At 37.7% G+C, this 15,577-nt stretch overlaps 1 protein-coding gene across 1 annotated transcript in view; it reads right to left on the minus strand.

Annotated features, from left to right (window-relative positions):
* Positions 1 to 15,577, minus strand: part of MAN1A1 (mannosidase alpha class 1A member 1) — a 141,473-nt gene that overhangs the window by 97,917 nt on the left and 27,979 nt on the right. Inside the window, exon 2 of the mRNA XM_064413031.1 lies at positions 6,745 to 6,841. Within this exon, the coding sequence (XP_064269101.1) occupies positions 6,745 to 6,841 (97 nt within the window). The remainder of the gene's footprint in view (positions 1 to 6,744; positions 6,842 to 15,577) is intronic.

A 15,577-nucleotide genomic window follows, 5' to 3' on the forward strand; every position in this document is an offset into this window, starting at 1 on the left:
TGGTGGGGCTGGGGGAAGGAGAGCAAAGAAATTAAATGAACATTCCTTATTATGGGATAAGACCAAACATTTCACAAGCCTATATAAGCTATGCTTCTCAAAGCACAGCACATAAATTATTAAATACAGTTATCACTGCTGTTCGTTCCTACACAACATTCCCAAGGAAGTACAGAGCAGTCATGGTCTACAAGAAGCAAAGATTATTGCTAGGCAATTACTGTACACACTCATTACACAGAATATTTGGACAAGAGGACTGTTTTCCTATACACCTACAGTACAGCTACAAATTTGACTAACAGTGAGCACTATGTTACAGAGTGCAAGCCAAGCTGCAGTCACCATGGTAGAGTTTCAGAGTTGCCCTAGGCAGGAGGAAGATATCACAAACAATACCTGGATAAAATTCATAGAGCTCAGGTAAATACACATATATTTTGCAGATAACTAAATATATATATATATATATATATATATATATATTCCAAGTAGAGAAAATTAACTTGTAACTCAGAAAACAGAAGCTCAAAGGAAGTAATTTTGATGATAAAAGAGATAACCAGATGTACAAGCCTACCAAAATGAAGAATTATTAGTCTCTACCAAAACCTCCTGACCATGTACTCACATATATTACATTTTACTTCTGTTGTTAACACTTTTATCACTCCTCTTTACTGACAGCATCATTTACTCCAAGGGATTAATAGAGAACACATAAAATAGCCTGCTATTAAGTGAAAAGAATGCAAAAGAAATGAGTCAACACAAAATTTTCAGTAGACTATCAAGAAACATCGACAGAACTTCCTTTCCAGTTTAACACTTAAAATCTTAGCAATGATCTGGAAAAAACAAAAAAATGAGCATATTGCTAACAAGATTTGTGGACTATTAACTACAACAGCTTATTGAAAGCACAGGTAGCCTATATCTCCTCCGGGTTATGCACAGTCAACCCATTTAAACTGCGTGCTTTTTAATATCTAACAGTGCCAGTGGATGCGCATGCAAATAAAAGAAGAGATTACATTAGAGAATGTAGTAGCATCTCAGACAGACTGCGCAGCAAGAGCAGAATAAGAAGAGTGATCAGAGGATGAATAACTTTGTATGAGTTTCCAGGATGCCACTGCAGGGAGAACTGCTCTGGATGTGAATGACAACCTTATTAGCACAGCTCTGTGACTGAGCTTATATGGCCATATGGTTTAAGAACCACACCTGGCTTATGGCCAGACCCTTTGGAGCGTGTGCCAAAATAAGTTCTCACTTGTCAAGCCCAGGCTTTTAGATATGGCCAGATGAATCTGAAATAGAATACTTCAGAATCAATGCATGTTGGAGCACTTAATAGTTTAAAATTTTCTCCCATCCCTTGCACACCAAGCTTGGCATTTGAGAATACATACAGGTTTGACGAAAGTAACATTTTGATTTATGCTGTAGGTTTCTTGGAGCGTTGCTTCAAAAGCTGACTCATATCTTAGAACAGTGTTTTCCTTTATTTAAAGTTCACTGAAAAGGTTCCTATGCAATATCATTAGCAATTTAAAGTGTCAAGAGTGATTAATTATTAAAGTGTACTATGCCAAAACATGAAACTCTTGACTCAAGTACTGGCAAACCCTTAGCAATACCAACACTTTTAATTTCAGTGACTATTCACACCTGGTAAGAGAGGAAAAAGAGCTATTAATTCAAATTTTTAGAAAATCTAGTTTTTCGTATGTGTAACATGAAACAATATAGTGATATTTCTAGAATGCTCTTCCAAATCTGCAGTATTTTATACATCTATGCATTTTATAGCCAGCTCTGGTGTCTTTGAATTTGATAAAGTTTAAATCTTTTTTCCTTCATTGCTTATCTCTGTGCTTCCTGCAGAAGCCTTTGGCATCCACCACGTTTCTGGCATTGTGCTGCTCAGCTACATGTTTTGTTATGAACCACCTTCTTTTGTTTGAACCTGCTGCCTAGTAATTTGCTATCTCCACCCCTTCCTTATAAAGGATATCACTCCCCACACGGAACAAGAAATCCTTGTTCATCCCATCTATGCCACTTTTTATGGACCCCCACGTATTGTTCTGGAAAGTTGTCAAACTTTACTACTTACTATGAGCTCAAGTCTGCCCTTTCTGTGTATTAACTCAGAATTTTATCCCCTGTTTCACTAAAAGCCAGTTTAAATTAGGAACATTTTCTACTTCTTAAGTGCAATTATTGCCTGTTGGGAAATCCTTCTGGGTTTGTGGAACTCTTTGCAGTTTGCCATTGTCAAAGCTACTCCAAATAACTCATTTGCACTGCCAAATTTCACTTTGGTCATTTAATTTTTCAACACCGGGATGAGTAATTTGAGAGTGTGGCCTCAGCAGTAACAGATTCCTGTGAGAGGCCAGTAATAAGCCTGAAAAATTTGTTTTAGAAATCTAAAATGACAATACACTTGTCTTTGTTGTGCAACATGACCTCCTCTCAAAAATGCTGTGTTGAGTAATTCATCCTCTATCCTAATGTTCATCCTAATATCTGCTAATGTTATTCTTTAAACAAGTTAATTTAGTTGCAATAGATGTCAGGCTTACTTCCCAAATTAAAACCACATACCAAAACACAAAATTTCAAGGAATACAGCAGGAAGAGTGAAGACAAACAAGACTGCGGTGGGGGGAAGATTTTGAATCCTTTCAATTTAAATGAATATATTGTTTAAACACATGCACAATTAATTGCCTAGGCTATATTAATAAACTTAGAGTTCGAAAAGACACATTGCTATACACTGCCAAGACTGTTTTGGATATAAATTTTGGCAGGCATTAAAAATATTTATACACCTCAACACTCCATAAAAGAAATTACAAAAAACAGTTCAAAGTGGGAGGAACAGGATCTTACTACATTACAGTACTTTAGGGTTTGCAGATAGTGAGTATTTATTAAATGCCTCCCTTTTTGCCTCCAGAAAAGGTCCTTTTTACTTGCAGAGATTAATTATACTATGCCTACAAGTTACAATATCAAACTGGCAATACTGCACATGAAACACAACTTCAGATAATTAAAAAAGCCCTTTAGTTACAATCATTTAAGTGCAGAAAACACTTCTAGAAAGAGTTCTCTGCTAGTGCAGCAAGACTCATTAGTTTTCAAATTAGTTCAGAAGGCTTAGAGAGGAATAGCTCCTAGTTTGAGGGGCTGGCGGTAGAGTGCTATGAAAAAAAAGCAAAATTGTGATTTTGCCACTTTCACTACAGGAAGGTAGATTAATAAATCTCTGCTTTAGCTAACAATGTTAACAGTAACCTGAAACATGAAAGTTAAAAAATTAAAAACTAACAGCACTTACTACTTTCTACTAGGAATAGTGAGAGAAGAATTAGTACTCATGGAAGAAGTCATACCAGGAGATATGCCCTGTTTTGCTAATGGACAGATATGGTGCAAACAGATGCTGAGCTATTCCAATTTATTTGATTAATCTTGAAACATTTGTACACTTCATGTAATTAAATCGATAAGAGTATTTCTGTCTTTTCAAATCGTTGCTACAACACGGTAAAATCTAACATGGCGTGTACAAAGGAAATAAAAACACTGCAGAGATATACAGAAGAGACATTGCCATTACAGAGGCATGTATGTGGCACTGGCTTCAAGGAGAAATCTTTCAGTGTTTCTCTAAAAGTACATTATTCTTGGTGTGGACACATGAAAGAAAGCACCTTCTGTTCATAACATGAATATATCTACAGTCTGCCAGTCTAAAGACTTTCTCAGCTTATCACATACACCCTTACATGCACACTGCCTGCAGAACACCAGCAAGACTCAGGCAGTTCCTTGATTTCAGAATTTTCATGGCTTGAGTTTAGGACCAAAGGAAAAAAAAAAAAGTAATTTCCAAGTCCAACAAGAAGCCTTCAGCTACAGAATAGCTCTACTACTAGTAGTTTGTACAAGGTGCTTAAGCAGGGTTCTTTTCCTTCCCCCAATATTAGAACCACCAGTTGTCCCTACCCTTTCTCCTATCAACATCCCACTGGCCATTTGCCTCTCCTCCTAGCCCTCATATAGTGTTTCTATTTCATGATGTTATTTCCTAAGCCCATCCATGTGTAATTACACCTCTCAAAAGCCATCTTATTTTTGTCCTTCTGAGAAACACAGCATGACAGTTATTACGTGCCTTCAAGACACAGCAGTCATTATAATCTACCTGCAAAATGGAGATTGAAAGGAGCCATGCATTTATACTTGCAAAAATAAACTTAGAAGCAGTACCACTTGAAAACAACTCTCGCCTTCTGTGTCAGGAGAGCTGTACTGTAACTTTTGCTACATAAAGCACCACACAGCAGTGGACTCTGCTGTTCCTCACAGTGAGGTATAAAAGTCTTTATCCCGCAACAGCCACTCCCAGTACGTGCAAAGTAATGTAAATACAGCAATTAATTCAAAGGAGGAGAAGTGCTTCATTAGGTATCAAACAGTGCCTAATGAAATGTGCTGTATTTTACTGATACCAAGACGATTTGAAACTCATATTTTTAAAACACTTGAGACCTGGCAGCAAGAAGAAAAGACAGTCTTGGCAAATTGCAAATAGTTATGATGGATGACAGTGAACTGAAGGTCCTACTTGATTTCTGAAGGTTGGGAGGAAATTCACAGGACACAGAGCTGAAGGTAACCTATTCTCCATTAATACAACTCAGAATTACCTTAAATTAGTCAACCATTTGCAATTTTTAGTGTTTGGGGTTTTTTTTAATAAGAAACCAGGAAGATAAGGAGACTTGTCCATTCTTTCATGAAGGAATGGGAAGAAACCCAACACACAAACAGATCACCCTTTTATTGTTTTATGAAAAAGGTGGCATTTGTTGAATTCAAACATGATGGTACAGATCAGATCTAATAAATCTGAGGACACTTAGAGAAACAAGGTTTTGTTTGTAAAGAACAAAAGGTAGTTATGGATTCAGGCAAGGGTAGGTTGTGAGGCAGACCTGTTTGCAGATATGTTGCTCTTTGGTATTCTGTAAAGCAATTCAGCAGAAAGGGACCTAATATTTATTTTGATTTGCAGCAAGATCAATAAGATTGAAGGGGTTTCTGAGGAAAACTCCTCAGCAATAAGATCACATACGAGATGACCATGATGAGAAACTGATCTGCATTTAGACTGACTCTGCCTCTTACTCCTTTAAATACAGTTTTATTTTTCAATTCGACACCTGTTCTGTTTGACAGAGAATTGCACCTGAAGTGACTTAAACTTATGCAACATCCACAGAACTCCTGCTTAAGAATTTCACAAGTCAGTGCATCTACAGCTTTTTCTGCAAATCCATGCAATATTATCATTAACTCAAACCTTAGAAATGTTTATACCACTTCTGATTTCAAAGGAAATTATATGAAGTGTTTTAATTGTCAAGAAATTTTATGACATTTTCTTATACTGCAAGAAAGCAGAATTCCATTAAATAGCTCCTCAGCATGCTAAATCACACAACTATCATTTGCCTGGAGACAATAAATAATTTTCATTTTTAGAGAAGAGAAGGAAACGGAAACATGATGACTCAGCCATGAAGTTAACTCAAACTACTCTGGTTTCAAAAACTCAAAAATAAGTCCAATAACTAACTAGATAATAATTACTTATTAACATTTCTGATATTACCTTGGTGTAGCCAAGCAGTGCAGCAAGATCAAAGTAGATGTTGTATTTTCCAACTTATTTCTGTAATCACAACTGCTGTCTCTAAGCAACCTCCAAATATAGTTGGGGATTTGATAAGTGCTCTATTTAGGCTGTTTTAGGAATGTTTCCACTTCAAGCTATCTTTTGCAAACATTCAACAAAGTAAGTTCCTGTTAAAATCAAAATAATGTATTGATTTTGTCTCAGCTATACAAATTAGTAATTTTTTCAGCTTTCTGTTTGGAAAACAAGCTATTTGAATAGAAAAATTGGTGTCAAACAGTTTAATTCTTCATTTTTCTGCAAAACTGAAGATAATAACAGTTCATAGGACTGTATTTATGCTTCCTCAGAATGCTGTTTCTCTTCAGCCACAAGTCCCACTTGGACACCGAGGAAGTCTTGCCTCATTACACTGGATTTCTGCAGTGTGCCTCTCCTACTAGAACTTTTCAGTCCCATATTTGTTCTAGACTGATAACAACTTGGGCTTTATTTAACACCTCCTGTGCAATATTTCGAAGTGCAAACAACAGTTATATTAATGAAAAAGAAAGCCTGATAAGGGGGTTTGGTACAAATGAACACATTTTTATAAGAAATGGAAATAAATGCCTAAAAACTGCACACAGCTTTAGCTACCTTCATGAGTGTAGAGAGTATAGTTTGTTCCTTGTAGAGGATTTCTCCTCCACCCCCCTCCCCCTTAGTTCCCTGTTTATTGAATGTGGCATCAATGATTTCCATAGTAAATGTTTAAGACAGGACAGTATTTATTGCAGCAAAACTATATTTTTATCATGCAGCAATGCCATGCTCCATTTATTCTCATTCAGACACTAATCTATAAAAGTCACAGAAAGCACCTACATTTACTGTTACTTTTTACACATAACAGAAGCAAGAAACATCATGCTCAATGACAGGGAGCAGAAAGAAAACATATTTATCACTTATAAGCTTTTCAGCTGATTTACTGTTTTATGCTAACGTCACTAAGCACAAAAATACACTGTACTCACCAAATAAATTGCTCGAATGTCCTTGCTTAGATATAGGTTTCAGTTCATTTAATCCCCACGCGTAACGCTTATAATTATCCCAGGCGTGCTTCATCATCTGTAGGGAAACGAAAGCAGGATTAAAATGTTGATTTAGCAAGAAGCCACAGCAAACACCAACTTGAGAATATTCTCAGTATTAAAAACATTTAATTCAATTCTTAACCAAATTCCTGCTGTATGCATTAGATCTATGAAATACTCAATAAAGCACAACAGTGGCACTGTTTTCCAGGTGGCAGTGGGACAGCTGCTTTAAGAATTACACGACTGTCCTCTACATTTCTGTTACCTGCAAGCTTATGGTCAAAAATAATTAATTTTTAGGAAAGGAATTCATTGTGTCATATATCAATTCAACTGAGATTTTATTTCCCTTGAGCATACACCTCAGAAACTGAGGGAAGTAACATTTTTAAAGAAGGTTTTCTCCCTAGAACCTCTAGATTCTTCAAGGTGAACATAAAGCTTATAGTAGTTTTCAGATTCTGGCAGAGACCTGCTTACATAAAACTAGCTGGTTCAAGCTCAGCACAGGTAGTAACAATAGAAGGATGGCAAAGTGGGCAGGCAGAACACCTAGAAAATGTTTTGAGGTTTTTACAATACTATCTTTTATGACTATAAATGCATCTGTAGCTACTTTCACACGTCATTTTGCACAGAGACGAAAACCTTTATGACTTAACATATCACCACCAAATCATATTTTGCACGAGAAGAGGTGCACCACAGATAAATACTGCTTTGGGAAATAGCCTTGCAGAGCCCAGCACAGAAGTGCTGTGGTAAGAGCAGGGGGCATCCACACAGAAGTCAGGGGAGTGCGTTGACTCAGGAACAGCTCACACTCTCCACCACCATCACCACACATATCTGGTGTGAACTGTCCTTTTTCAGTGCGGTCCAGGTGCATGTCCAGAAGCCCAAACATGTGGTGAGAAGAATGCACACAGCTCTGCAGGCCTGGTGACAAACCACTGCCACTCCAGCAGGTCCAACACCTCCCCTTGGCAACCACCAGTTTGAACACCTCCTCAGGAATAGTCCTCTTTAAAGGTCACCACAAGCAGCATTACTTTACGTAACAGAAAGGAATATTTTGCCGCCTTGCTGTTCCTCCTCCCCTCTTCCACAAGGCAGAGTAGGGCTGGGAATGCCAGAGGTCATCTTCTAGACAAAAAGTGACAATTTCAGACCTTTTCAGAGATACTGCTTCAGGCTGTCAGATGACAACACTGCTCTGTCCTTGCTTTCAGATCTCTTCTTGAGGCCTTGTGTGTCAAGGATAATTTTGTTAAATAACAGTTACAATCCTAAATTTAAAAGCAGCAGCCTTGGGACATGCTGATAATAGTAATCCTGCACTTTCTCCTTTCCTCTTTCCTTTGCTCAAACCTCAGAGAAATTATGTCAATTAAAAGTCTGCATTAAGCCATACTATAACAAATGACAACAGATTTTCTAGAATACTGCCATAGTTGTGAGAATAAACATTTCTCCACTATTAATGGGAGAAAAAATGCACATCTATCCTGCAGGAAAATTCACAGATGTTAATCTAAAATACATGTCCAGCTTTACAAATATAAAAAACTGACAATGGCAGTTAATATGAGCATTTTCAACTGAAATATTAGAGTGGCTCAGATGTCAGCTGAAAGGCAGCAAGTCAGAGGCCCTGTGGAAATGGTCTCAGGCCATGGATGGCAGTGATATGCCAGATGGCAGGAGCTGTGTCCATTGCTTGACTTCACTGAAGAACGGCTCAGGAGCTCTCCCAGGATGGAGCTTTTTGTCTCAAAGCAGAAATGGTAGTAGGCAGCCAACTGGCAGGCTTTATGATTATGGTGCGTTCTCAATCCCTGGCTACAAGGATCAAGACTGCATGAAACCAATAATTTGTCCACAGCATATTTTCTAATTTACCAATTGAAATTTTCTGGTGATTTTGCCTTATTCTGCCCTGCCATCATATCCCAGACCTGCAAGCTCAGCTTTAGATATCAATGCACAAATTCTCAGAGATTTCAGGAGGCTAAATCCTAAGCTTTGTCAAAGCTTATTTTCTCATGCAATCACATCAGAATCTTTTCATTTGCTTAATCTTAATCAGGGCACACCACACAAAAGGGCATTTTTTAAAAAATAAACTAAACTTGTAATTAAGTGGCCTGAATCAAAGGGCATAAAGATGTAGTATTATAACAACATTATAATTGCTCAAGCCACCACCGACATTGTCCTTCCCTTTTTCTGTCCTTTTTCTCCTAGCACATCTATGCTGTTTCTCTTGCAAAGGAAATGCAGCAGTCATCTATTCCCAAACCAAGTCAGTTCAGAAAACAGAAACTTTTGCAAGTGATATTCTTTGTCTATCAATTTTGTCTTGTCTGATTCCCCAAGTCAGATTGTCACAATTATCAGAGTTACCAAGAGGGAAAGGCAGAAACAGCTCCAGACCTGCTCAGTCCAGCCACAACAGTCATAAAGTGTGTGATGCTACAAGATGTTCTAGATGTAAGCATTTGCCTTTAGTTTTCCCCCATGGATTGACACTTCAATCATATTGTATCATAAATGTATGTGTGATTTGGTAGCAGAAACCACTCTGATTACCCTATAGCTCATCAACCCCTAGCTAGTAAGACAGGAAGATAACCCAGACAGTAGACAATACCTTCTAATATTTATTATTGTATGCCAATGAACATCAGATGGGTTGTTGGGGTTTTTTTTACAAAAATTTCCTCCCATTCTGCTAACTGCTATTCTACTCAGGTACATTTATCTAATTGCTTCCTAGGAAATTCCACAAGCCAAGCAGACAAGAAAAAAAAAAAAACAACAACAAAACCCCCAACAAACCAAAAAGCACTGCTCTGCCTAAACTTAGAGGAAGTATTCCAGTACGAAAAACCCAACCGGAATTTACTGAGCAGATCAAAATCATCTCTTTTGGCTTATCAAAGTGTTCTTTGAAACTCTTCCAGAAAGCCTAGATTTAGACAAAACCACTGAGATTAGTGAGTAAATTTACTCCTAAGAAAACACACCTTTAGGACATCCTTGCTTAGACATTTGGAGATTTATGGACAAACATTGAAAGCAAAAGGCAGCTCCAAAAGCAGTCAGTGAGCCCTCTAGTGTTTCAGAAGAAACGAGTCATTCCAACTAAACGCACCCATGAACTGCTCTTTACAAAAAAGTAAAAAAAAAAAAAAAAAAAAAAAAAAAAAAAAAGCTCATAGTGTTACTGTGTTACTGGGCAAAGAGCCCGCAGACACAGCAGCCAAAGAACCCTGCCTTAATCAACACCGCCTTGCTACACAAGCGACCTTGGGCATCTACCCTATCAAGAAGTCTCAATTTCTAGAATTGAGTACATTAGAAATACTCTACATTCTTTCCCCTCTGTGAAAATTACAAAACCATATTAAGTTTCCCGCTACATTAACTTCTTATCTGTAAATAGCTTAATTTTCTATGTAAGAATGAAAAGGTTCTAAAATATGGAGGAGCAATTTTAATAGACCCAGCTCGCCAAGGTAGTTCTTTGTTTAGACAAAACTCCTTGCACTGGTACTTTGGAAATTAATTTCAACAGTTTTTTGTTTGTTTTTTTTTTTGAGAAATCCATCCATCTTGGCAGTCTTTACCTTTTTGTTTGCATGGGATAGCACCAAATCATTATTTCCTGATTTTTTTTTTCCCGGTAATTCACAAAGAGTCTTTTGATCACATATCTGACTACTTGTACAAGTAGCACTTGTACAAGTGCTGTTGATCACTCAAAATCTCTAAAGGTTACAGTTACTGAGAACACCTGGTATATCAACACAACATTTCTGATGATCTTAAAAAGAGAAATTCCCAATGAAGAAGGCTCCAACAGCTTTTGACTAGATGATTCTTGATACTCAAACTCCTCTACAGTACAACTAATAAAATTATTTTAAATAATTCCATATTAGTCTTCCAGCATGTTAACAGGCAGAGCTACATTTGCATGTAAGCATCCCCCAGTCCTTCCAGTTTTATTACATGTTTAAAAAAAAAATCCCAGAATGGTTGGGATAGGAAAGGAAAGATGATCTGGAGATCAACCACTTCCAGCCTCTGTGCTAAAGCAGGTTCACCCACAGCAGGTTGCACAGGATTTTGTCCAGGCAGGTTTTGAGTATCTCTATCTCTAGAGAAGGAGAATCCACAACCACCAGCTTGTTCCAGTGCTCACAGTAGAGATGCTTTTTCCTCACATTTAGATGGAACTTCCTGTGTTTCAGTTTGTGCCCATTGCCACTTATCTTGTTGCTGGGCACCCCTGAAAAGTCTGACCCCATCTTGACCTTAAGATATTTGTATGCATTGATAAAATCCCATCTCAGTTGTCTCTTCTTCAGGTTCAACAGGCCCTTAAGCCTTTCCTCGTAACAGAGAGATGCTTTAGTCACTTCATCATCTTCGTACCCTTTTGCCAGGCCCTCTCCAGTAACTCCTGGTCTTTCTTGAACTGGGGAGCCCAGAAGGGTTCATTTGAACCTTAAACTCCAAAACAGACTGACAACTCTTTCTCTGTGAAAGCAGAAACCAAACCCTTTCCTGCAGCCATAATACTGGCCAACTAAAAGATGACAATAACGCATTCCCATTTGTTGGTATTTCAGTTACTGTCATCTTTCAAAGCACTCTAACACAACACTAGAGAGGACATATAAGGCACTTGAAATTTGCAAAATACAGTTCTATTCAAACGTTGACAGAAAAGAAAACAACAGCGATGCTGAATTAGCACAGTAATAGTGGTGCTCAGATGGAAACCCTTGCAGTACCAGGTGGAGTGAAAATAATAACTTAATAAGGTTTATTTTTAGCAGTTACATATAAGTGGGGAGATGCAAAAGAGGATGTCAGGAAAAGAATTAAAGCATCTTTTAGAACTGGGATATTAAAGGAGAAAAAGGATTAATTGCATGAAATAGTACCATCTTGACCTTCAACAGAGCCATTTAAATCTTGCCAAGACAGAGGAGGAAGGCAGAAGACGAAGGTAACTGAAAGTTCAAGAAATGAAGAGACAAAAAACCCCAAACAACTCCCTCCCAAATCAAACCTCCTCCTGCAACAAAGCTCTGAAGAAAATGTAACAGTTTATATAGTCTCTATTAACTCCCACCCCTGGCTTAAATAATATTTTGTTTCTCAGTTTATACTGATCTTTCTACACATTGAAGTTATTCTCACCTTTTAAACTCCTTACCAGAACTACTACTCAGGCTAGTCTCCCTGCATCTTCTCTCCTTGCTGCTGGAACTAAAACATCATTTTTCCACAGTATCAGCAAGGGTAAGGAAGTCCCTAAAATTAGTGAGAAACCTCAACAGGCACTCCACTTGAACTTTCCTCCTGTACAAAACAACTTGCATGGCTGAGGACTGCTCTGGGTCTGGCTGGGATGGAGTTAGCATCCATCACTGCAGCCCATATGGTGTTTTGAACTGCTGCCTGAAATAACGCTGGTAACACAACAGTATTTTGGCTGTTGCTGAACAGCACTTGTAAAACAGCAAGGCTTTCTCTTTTTCCAGCTCCTGCCCCTTTTCCACTCCCCTGAGAGGGAGAATGGAGGAGGTGGCTATAAGGTTGAGGGGGGGACAGCTGGGAGAGCTGACTCCAGCTGGTCAGAGGGTTATTTCCTACCATGTTAACATCATGTTCAGCAACAAAAACCAGGGCAGAGGAAGAAAGAGCAGTTTTCCAAGGTGACTGCTGTTCAGCGACTGGGCGTCAGTCTGACTGTGGGAGGATATGAGTGATTACCTTTGCACCATTTGTCCCTGTCCCCTCCCTCTTTCACCTAATAAATGGGCTTTATCTTGACCCACCAGGTCTCTGGCTTTCATTCTTCCTGTTCCCTCCTGCAGCCCACCTGGGCCAACAGCTGTGTGGAAGCTGGGCTGCTGGCCCTGGTGAACCCACCACAGTGGATCCTCAGTGCAGGAAGCTTGTGACCACAACACAACCTTCCAGTCTCTTTGCTCCCATGAAACATTACATCAACATTAGCAAAACCTCAAGTTTTAGAAAGCCTTATATTCTTACTTTCTGTTCCCATTACTGTTAACCAACAAGCTAACTATTCTGTCAACTATTCTGTATAACCTGTTCACAGCCACTGAGAACCAACCAAATTGCAGCACAGCTGAAAAAAAAATTATAAGAATTTATTATTAGCAAATGTAATACTACCTTTGAAATTATTGCCACCAATTAGGATTTCTCTGTGAAATCCTTCAGCTGGTTCACTATCACTTTCAAAAAGCTATACTGGATATATGAAAGCTTTCTTTAATATGCTCTTACTGAATCCACTGATTACCACAGTGAGTAATTTTTGAAAACACACAGCCTTTGTTTCTTTAGTTATCAAAATTATGCATTTGTGTTTCACCGTCTTCACAATGATATTTAGTGTACTATTGCACTTCAAAGAAATACAAGTTATTAACTGAGTTTATTGAGCTTCTCTGAATAACATGCATCTAGAAAACATGAAGTAATAGGTTAGTTTTCTCTTTCTCTCAATACATAACACTTTTTCTAGGATTAGTAAGCACAACTATATTGCAAATTCATTTGACTTTTCCCCTTGTTTCTGACCATGATCTTTGTTACCTTTGTCAATATTCACTGTTATTGCTTTGGTAGTGCTTTAAACCTTTTATTTCAATCTTTTCTTGCAGTTCTGCATGCAATCCTAACACATGCCAATGTCTTTTCTATCTGCAAATGTTTTGATCATTAATAACTACCTTAACCTTTTTTTTAAAGTAATTTTTATCAGTATCACAATGTGTTCAGACTTGCTCTATAGAGGAAATTCTAGGTGAAGATGTAAGGTGTTCTACTGTAGTTACTTCTTCACTGATTAGTTCATAACCTTATCTAAGCAAACATGCAGATCTGACTAACAGTGATACATGTCTGCTTTAGGCTCCTCCAGATACTCTGTCTACTGTTATGCTGGGCTGCTGACAGAATTCACTATAAGCAACTTTCCATAAAATGAAAACTTAAAGTTAATTTTTTAACCGACCACCAAGGTTCACTAGAAAACTAGTAAAAACCGGTTTATATCCAGATCACTGTTTTCTGTACATAGAATTGTGTCTCGAGTTTATTTGCAAACTAAAAAATACCAATTACAGCTGAATTTTATTTTAAACTATTTTCTGTTACTATTTCTTACTTCAGATACAAAGCTGAAGAAATAATCTCAAATGTATGAAGATTCATCTCAGTTTATACTGTTTATTTTTTTCTCTTGAATCTGACAGAAGATGATACAAATGACAGACTCCTTTTCTCTATTGGCAACAGAAATCTGTTTTTCTCCTTTGAGACACGTAAAATAAATCCTGCCACTATGAACCTTCATATAAATAATCACTTCTTATCTGTCAGCAGGAAGATTATGGCAAATCAGTAGCTTGACAGATTTTTGGTGTTTATAACCTCATTTCCTAATGGCTTCATGCTAAGTTAAAAGCAAACCACACAGTGTCAATGTTCGTGTAATAGTCACTGCCGAAGTGTCACCATTTCTAATTTAGCAGGTGGATGATAACCATGCTCTGAAACCCAGGCAGGCTGGAGGAGTTCCCATGAATGCTTCCTGATGGAACTTCCACCCAGCCAAGAAAAGCCACAAAGGAGACTTCAGTATTAGTTAATGGGCCAGCAACAAGGATTCCCAGTCACTGTTTCCCACAAAGCAGCACACAAGGGTTTGGGGAACTTTTAGGTGCTCACAGCTTCCTTGTGCACTGTGATAGGAATGAAGGACTCCCAACAACCTACAGGTTCGTCCAGCAGTGCTGCCCACAGGGCAGGGCACTGCCAGACACAAAGCAGGGGAAATACCCATACCTCCTACCACAACTAAGGTAGCCAAACTGGATGACAGGATTTCCCCTTAATATTAAACATGTACATCATATCATGGGATACTTTATAGGGTTCTGTATTTAATGATCTGCATTAAAGGGATATGCGAGCAAAATCCTCAGCATTTAAGTATCTTACAAATAATTCATTTCTTGCCCACAAGGACAAATTAAAATAAAAAAAAATCTAGCATTTGCATTTAAAAAAGGGAGTAAGAGAAAATAAAAATCTCAAGGCCTATTCTGAGAATTAATTCATCTTTTGTATTGCAAAGCACTTCAAACGCCTCAAATGGAAAGCCTTACAGAAATGCTAAGTATTATTCCCTTATGTGTTAAGTTAGAGATAAACTTCTATTCTTATATTTTCTTTTCCTCACAGTAGCTTGTAAGCCTCCTTAGGACTGTATTAAACTATCCAACTAATATTCATCATATGCCGTTCTGGGCATCATTTATTAACCAGGGACAGACTCTGCACAGTGCTTCATTCTGTTACTCATTTTAAAAGGAATCAATTATCCTGTTAATTCTGTAACAAGAATTCTAATTAAAAGGTAACTAAAGAGAACAGGAAATTTGCAGGTAAAGTATTTTCTACACTTAGTCTCTTTTTTCTTGTGTATTTGTGCATTAAATAAAATGTGCAGTAATAGAATATTTCATGTAAGAAATAACTAATAAGAACAGCAGCCCTTATGCTTTGATGTTGGTGTAAAAAAATAATTTGAAAAATGATTGTATGACATATGAAACTAGTCCATGATAACAAGTCACGTTTTACTCATTTGTCAGACGCACCTCTCTTTGTCAGCTGAATATAATTGAAATATCTCTCTTTGTTAACA

Source organism: Passer domesticus, chromosome 3 (assembly GCF_036417665.1).
Source record: "Passer domesticus isolate bPasDom1 chromosome 3, bPasDom1.hap1, whole genome shotgun sequence".
Lineage (NCBI taxonomy): Eukaryota > Metazoa > Chordata > Aves > Passeriformes > Passeridae > Passer > Passer domesticus.